Raw genomic sequence first — 8040 nt, 5'->3', positions numbered from 1 at the left:
ATTTTATATAAATATAAATAGAATGCATATGGATGAAATAAAATAAAGTAAAAAACAATTAAAAATAAAAAGAAAACAATAATAATAATAATTATTATTATTATTATATAATAGCAATGAATAAAAGCCAGAGAACAAGAACAACGACAAGAACATTCTCACAAACTTATTTTGATAATTAACAAAATGATAAATTCTAAATATATCTCCTTAAAATATGGAAGATATGGTAGTATCCATCCATAGACTAAAATTTGTATGGCTTCTAATTTGTTTAGGTTAAGTTTGCTAGTTGTTTTATACCTTAATTTGAATTCAGGATCTTGAGATCAAAGTGTTTCCATTGTAAAAATATATAATAATCTTGAATTTAAATATTCTTCCATTTTCCTCCAACGATTATATCTTACGAGGAGGAAGAGGAAGAGGAAGATCAAATAAAAAATATAATAATAATGTTTACTGGAACTCTTGAGAAATGCAAGGCGTGTGATAAGACTGTTTATGTTGTTGATATGGTCACAGCTGATGGAATTCCTTATCATAAAACTTGTTTCAGATGCAGCCAGTGTAATGGCAAACTTACGGTAATTGCATTAATGGTGTTTGTGTATATAATTTACGGGTTGTTTGGCAAATGATCGTTGGTTATAGGCTTTTCTAATTGCCTTATTTGGTTAGGTGAAAATGTTATTATTTTTTGTCTTTTACCAACTATTCTAGAAAATATTTGGTAAAATTAAGCATTATTATTTGTTGTTTATTAAAGGAAAAATGAACCAACAAGCCAAAGCCATTGAAAAAGCTAATAAAATTAGCCTTTTTTATTTTGACTTAAAACTCAGTATTTCAATCGGTTAACAAATCATTTATCAAATATTTTTTTTAGCTTTTTCACCAAACAATAAGTCAAAAGAATAAAAAAATTAGCAATTTACCAAACAAGACTTTAATCTCATCAAGAAACACCTAGTTTATTCTTCCTATTTCTTATTTCAAAATTGTATGATTGTATCTTTCTATGTTATGCAGATTGGCAGATTTTCAACTTTAGATGAAGTATTATTTTGCATGCCACATTTTGAGCAACAATTCAGAAAAACTGGAGCTTATTCCAATAATAAGTCTCAAACATGTAAGCTTATTATTTCAACATATCCATTTAAGTTTTTTACAAGGTTACGATGAAATTAAATAATTTTTCGAAAATTTATTATTCTATAATCTAATAAATTTTTTTTTCTTTTCATAAACAGCTGTCAAGCCTGAATTGGTAACTTTCAAAGATCTCTTAATACAATATGTTACCTGTACTTTTTTGACTTATATATTTACTAAATTTGTGTCTTTTTAGAACAAAACACCTAGCAAGGTCTCCACCATGTTTTCTGGAACTCAAGATAAATGTGCTACTTGTAAAAAAACTGCATATCCTCTTGAGAAGGTTAGCCCGTCTAAACAATTTAAATTGTTTTAACTCACACATTAATTATTTGTACGTTTTTGTTTTTGTTGTTAATCATCTGATTTTATTGGGATTAAAACTTTAATAATAATAATAATAATAATAATAATAATAATAATAATATTATTATTATTATTATTATTATTATTATTATTATTATTATTATATCGTTACTGTTAATTATTGTGAGGTTAGTTTTTGAATTATTGATTCTCATGTTTATAGATTAGTTTTAAATAGCTAGGCTAATAAATTAAAGTGTTTTTTGTTAGGGGCAATTTATCTAACATTAGTTTTGTTTTTTTGTATAGTAAACCTCAACTTTTTGGATTAAGGTTTTGAGATTGTAGTTAGTTAATGTGAGGCGTACCGGTGTGTTAGGCAAATAATTCTTTTGCTGATGTATTGATTAGATTTTCACTTTTGTTCTTTTAATCGGTCAAAAAGCCAAAAAGGTATTCGGTAATTTAAATTAGATGTAAATTTTTTTTTAAGTCTAAACAAAACAGCTAACTAGTATAACTTTTGACTTTTTGATTTACTTTTTCTCTCAATAACCAAAATTTAAATTTTATTGAATATTTTTATAATAGTTGATTTATGTAACTAGCTTCAACAATTCATCGGTCAATATTAGTCACTAGTCAAACCAACCACTAGATTTTAGATGATTATGTACTAATTTTTAATCTTCTAAATAAATAATTGTACAGATAATAGTAGAGGGTGAAAACTACCACAAATCATGCTTCAGATGTGCAAAAGGAGGTTGCTTCTTGAATGCATCAAACTATGCTGCTCTAGATGGATTTTTGTATTGCAAACCTCACTTTTCTCAGCTCTTTAAGGAAAAGGGCTCATACAATTACCTTACAAAATCAATTTCAGTCAAGAAAAATGAAGATGCAATTCCTAATGAAGAACAACCTGTTGCAGAAACCCAAGTTCTGCAACAACAAGAAAAGAAACCAGTACCAGAAGAGTAGTAATTTATACTACTCTGTCCTTTTGAATTTGCCCATTTTAATTATTTCTCGTGAGAGTTTTTTAAGTCATACTCCGTAAATTCTAGTATTATCAAATGCAATCTCCTTGTTGAATCTTTCATTAGATAATATCCATTTTTTTAAGGGAAGGATACGAATTTTTTTTATCATGTTAATGATACTAGGAAGAGAAATGCAATAGGGGAAGCTCAAATACTTGTACATATAAGTATGTGAAACTATTTTATGGTATCTTGTCTATAAGGAAAATTATTCTAGTTTGTGTGCAATGGCATAATGGGAAAGGAGATATATTTTTTTTCTTTTCTCTATTTTTGTAAATAAGTTTGAACGTTCAAATTATTTGAACATAATAATAAATTTAATTATTTACACTTTTTATTATCAGAAGTTGCAATTTGCAAATACTGTTTTATTATATAATAATTCATTACTTTCACACAAATTTTTTTAGAAATTGCAAGTATTGTGCGACAGCGGAAGTAAGGTCGTTAAACAACAATAAACAACAAGAAATTCAATGCAAATAATAAGAAAATGACACAAGAAATTTAACGTGGTTCACTATCAATGTGATAACTACGTCTACCGGCACCGAAAACAAATAATTTCACTATGATCGCAAAGAATACAAGATGAATTACAATCACGCTCACAAACTACTATGGCTCTCTTGTGATCTCTTACAATTTGTGAATCATAATTCCCTAGTGCTAACAAGAGGGTGTATTTATAACAAATCAACTTGAAAGACAGTTTTATGGACTAAGTAGCCACAAATAACCGACCACAAATAAAGGTAACCGTCCCAAAAGACGTTTCCCGTGAAAAGAAACTTCAATTGCGCAACCCGTGTAAAACTACGCGAGCCGCAGAGTGAGACCAAAAGCAACTCCGCGCCCCGCGGTCTTGGTTAGAACATTCTCCACGCCCCGCGGAGGTCACTCTGACCCATATTCATCTTTTTCCAATGGTGCTAGCAAGTCTGAGTCACCATTTAACAACAGCAAGTTGATGAATAGAAATTATATTTTGAGAATTTTGTGCAACACAAATAAATATGAACTACAAATAAAAGATTTAAAAATAGAGAAATGTAACATTTGTAAATTGTACTGATATTGTCTAAAATTGGATTTTTAAAATTTTTTATTGCTGATGTGGAGAGCAAATAAATTAATTGTTGCATACAATTGCAAGAGCATGTGAACTTATTATATTTGTAAATAAATTAAAAGTTGTTATATTATGATTTTTTAATATAAAATAAAATTGGGGAATCCTCTATATGCTAAAAGATGTGAGAATAAATTCTTTTTTAAATAATTAATGATAATTATGAGAAAACATTCAACGACTAAACTTATAATATCCACAATGCATATACGTATTACAAAATTTATCAGAACCTTACTAGAGTTATCTTATTTATTTGTATCATCAAAAGCTATTAGCTGCTATGAAATATGCAAAATACAAGTGTGTTATAAAGATTCACCTTATTTACTATTCAAATTTATTCATCATTTTTAAGTATTTGAATTAGAATTATAAGACCTTATTAGAGTTATCTTAATTTATTTTCCTTGTATTTATTTATCAAATTATTTTTTTTCGTTCTATTATACTTGCAATTGATAGTAATATTTTTTCTTATAATATATTACTTTCGTTTCAGTAACTTCGTCTCATTTGATTTTTTTGACACTATTCAATATTCACAGTTTATTTTTAATTTGTATTTTATTTTTAATCTATAAATTATAACATAGTCAAGTGGGATTTTGTTTGATTCATCTCAATGCAAGGATTATTAACATTAATTTTTTATAATTTTTAGTTATGCACCATTAGAGATATTAAAACTTCAACTATGTCTTGACTAATATACCCAATAAAATAAAACAAAATTATTAAAATGGATGGAGTATTATAATTAATTACAATTATTTCATAACAAAAGTAAGATGGTTGAAAAGAAATATATTCAATTTTCGTAGCTGGATCAATCCCAAAAAATCTGGAATCATGATAGAGGATGAATCTTCGAGTTGAATAATTGTGTGGTTCACACGATCACTTTTCATCATTAAATAAAATAATATTGTGACCATATATCTCATTACATCCACAAAGCAATTTTCGATAATAATATTATTGAGGTTTGTTTGATTATCAGTATTTACAGTTATGAAAATAATTTATGATAATGAAATTTTAATTATGAAAATATATTTTATTTTATTACTTAATATCACATTTTCAAATGGTAATGCATTAAAATTAATTTTGTGAAAAAAATAAAATTATTATGGAGAATAAGCATGATCATCAAACTAATTCAAAGATATTCCACCAAAATTGCACTAAATTTTCATTATTATTACCACAATTAAATGTCGATCCACAAATGAGTCGTAACTATCTTTAATTTCTCAAAATTATTCTTTATAAAAAGAACATTCCAAAATGGAAGGCGTTAAACAAATAAGGTGATGTGATAAATTTGCACTTATTATTATCATTTATATGCTCCTTTTGGGTGTTTAGTGGCGTTTTAAGATCATTTGAGGCATGTTTGCTCCATTTTGATATTACATGGTAATTTGTGGGTAAATACGTGAATCATGACATTTTTGATTCGTTTTTGTGGGTTTTCGTGGCTAATTATGTTTACAAGACTCAGAGACTAAATCAAGCATTGATTGTATCAAGCCATGAGAAGTAAAAGAGCAATAGAACAAGTCTTGAAGGTATTTTGGTTCCAAAAGAAAAAGCCGACTCGGCTTCATTGATGAAGAAGCAAACGCCGAGTCGGCGTTATATGCTGACTTCAACCACTTTTCCATAGAGTAAAGTCAACTCGGCTGTGAGAGTGAAAAGAGGACCGCCGACTCGGCGGTTTGTGCTGAACTTCATATAACTTTCCAGAGGCAAACGCCGACTCGGTGCAAGAAAGAAAGAAGTAACTGCCGACTCGGCGGTGAAGATTGATAAAAACACCAATTTTTCAAGAAGCAAAAGCCGACTCAGCGGTGAAGATTGATAAAAACACCAATTTTTCCAGAAGCAAAAGCCGACTCAGCGGTTATGGCTTGTTCTTGAAAGCCGACTCAGTGGTTTGACCATTTCAGACGTGGGATTTTATTTTCAGCCGTCATTTCATTAAGCCTTAGGTTAATTAGACTCATTAGTATAAATAAGCCCCTAATGACTTATTAGGGTTCCTTCTTCTCTCCTTCTTCCTTGCATTAGACTTAATTACTTTTTCCATTAGTTTACTTTAATACTTTTAATTTATTTTTTCATTAAGTTTATCATTAATCTTCCTTCAAGCATTGTAAGGTTTCTCTAGTATTTAATTTTCTTAGTCTTTAATTCCTTGTGTTAGTTTTAATTTTCATTTAGTGAACTTTAATCATTGACATTAGTCTTTCTTCAATAAAAGTTAGTTTGTTCTTTATTTATTTTTATTTGAATTAATTGTGGTGTTTCTTGGTATTTAATTATTGATTCTCTTGAATATGTCATTTATTTCATTCTTAGTCATGTCTAGTATCATCCTAAGATTTTATTGCTTTTACCATGTTTAGTGACTAGATCCATTTTCTAGGGTTAGGGTTTGAACCTATAAGTCAAGTATGATTTGATTCTTGAATGTGTCTATGAAAATAGGATTAAAGTGGTTAAATTGTGTCAACTAATCCTAAATTAAATATTCTTTGTTGGACTAGTCAATAGAACTAGTCTGTGAGATTAGGATAATCTTTGCTTTAAGTTAAATTTTAGTTAAATTCTTATTAATTCGTTCAATAAAACTAGCGTGTGAGAATCGAATTAGTAGGGTCTAAATCTATTAATTAATCAACAGAGCGAGAGTTTGAGATTAACTAGATCATGTTTAACACATAATTAATACGACTTTTTCATAGACACTAATGAGAATTTGATAGTACAAGACTTTAGGGGATTTCCGACACCCTAGATCTCTTCATCATATAGCTTTAATCCACATTTTCATCGCATTATTAGCTTGTTAGTTAAAAACCAATCAAATATCTTTTTCCCCTTGAGCAATATAATTAATCGAAATTAGCAAGTTTCTTGTCCTAACTTCCTTGTGTTCGACCCGCATCTACACCTACATCGTGCGCTTGCGGTTAAATAAAATTTGTACATCATGATGCCATCGCCACCAATCGTGATCTTGATTCTTAGAAGGAATAGGAAAAATTGATATTAATAATTTAACTTTTTGCTCATTCGTCATAAATAATTTCAATTTCAGAGTATTTTCTAGTAAAATTTTACATTCGTTCTTAATTCGCTGTGAATAATCCAACATTTGTCTTAATTTGCATTACCTATTATTGATAATATAGTATATTATGGACAAATATAAAGCAAATGTTATTAATATTAATTTTTGTAAAGGAATATTCAAAGCTAACTGGATTAATCCCAAAGAATCGGGAATCACAATTAAGTATGGATCTTGAAGTTGAATATTCCTGTGACACATTATATAAATACATACGAAAGATGAATGTACAAAAATAATTACGTGGGCTCAAAATAATTGGTTAGTGGCCAATATTTTTAATACGCATAATATTTATACAAGAATTTTGTAGATCTTTAACGGCCGAATATTTGCTTACATTTGCATCAAAGCTTTCTGTCAACCATCGTGTTTGCTTCTTGACTCTTAATTTGTCATTAAAGATAATTATATTATTATTGAATTTAATTATCTTAACATTCTAGTTTCTACCCTAAAATTTGTTTTTTTTTTTTATAATTAATTACTTTTTATATTTTTTTAAAAGTTATAATGATCTGTTTAACTCAAAAATATAAATATCAAGTAGCTATAAAATATAGCGAGGAAGTCTTATTCAAGTTTTGACAATAACATTCATATTCAAGAAACTTAATTTCATTGGTGAATATACTGATACCATGTCTAATAGTTATACAGATTTTCTTGAATTAAGTCTTTGTATTCCCAGTTCCCATAAATTAGGATGCAATTTCATGTCTTATTCCGTAATGACACACCTAAATGTACATTTAAGACTTCATAAAATTAGAACATGACATGAGGTTGGGATTCGAATCTCACATATGTACTATTATTTAAGTTGAATATTGTGCGTCGGGTATGAGAAGGTCGGTATGTGCTGCATCCACACTCCACACTTCTATTTTAAAGGCTTTATGTGTGGGTGGACGTATTATTATCCGTATAATAATAATTTAATTTGATTTTTAAATGTGAATTATTTCGTAAAAAGTTTATTTTTAATAATCGAATCAAATTTAAATAACTCTAAATAGAAGTATATTATAAGTAGTCAAGTATGATGCCAACTTGACAACAGCACATACCTACTACTCTACTAATTGCAAGAAAATATGTACATCCCGTTCACAACAAAAATATATTAGATTATAAAAAAAATACATATATTTTATACCATATGGAGATTTATTTACACTCTTTAAGTCTTAGCACGTATATAGACGTGAGACTATTGCAATAAATAAATGACGACTGTCTAGTAA

At 28.2% G+C, this 8040-nt stretch overlaps 1 protein-coding gene across 1 annotated transcript; it reads left to right on the top strand.

Moving 5' to 3' along the window:
* The first annotated feature begins 354 nt into the window (after positions 1 to 354).
* On the top strand, positions 355 to 2740 carry LOC130804833 (LIM domain-containing protein WLIM2b-like). The gene is made up of 5 exons (XM_057669449.1): positions 355 to 587; positions 1033 to 1135; positions 1257 to 1273; positions 1355 to 1444; positions 2179 to 2740. The coding sequence occupies exons 1-5, from the start codon at positions 456 to 458 to the stop codon at positions 2449 to 2451; spliced, it is 615 nt and encodes a 204-aa protein (XP_057525432.1). The 5' UTR covers positions 355 to 455; the 3' UTR covers positions 2452 to 2740.
* The last annotated feature ends 5300 nt before the right edge of the window (positions 2741 to 8040 follow it).

This window comes from Amaranthus tricolor, chromosome 17, assembly GCF_026212465.1.
Source record: "Amaranthus tricolor cultivar Red isolate AtriRed21 chromosome 17, ASM2621246v1, whole genome shotgun sequence".
Taxonomy (NCBI): Eukaryota; Viridiplantae; Streptophyta; class Magnoliopsida; order Caryophyllales; family Amaranthaceae; genus Amaranthus; species Amaranthus tricolor.
Note: the sequence above shows the minus strand (reverse complement) of the source record. Positions and strands in the feature narration are given on the sequence as shown.

Bases quoted from the DNA above. Each gene is read 5' to 3' on its own strand.
- LOC130804833 (XM_057669449.1), top strand. From the start codon at position 456: ATGTTTACTGGAACTCTTGAGAAATGCAAGGCGTGTGATAAGACTGTT. The intron at 588-1,032 runs GTAATTGCATTA...TATGTTATGCAG, and splicing joins AGTGTAATGGCAAACTTACG to ATTGGCAGATTTTCAACTTT. The intron at 1,445-2,178 runs GTTAGCCCGTCT...ATAATTGTACAG, and splicing joins CTGCATATCCTCTTGAGAAG to ATAATAGTAGAGGGTGAAAA.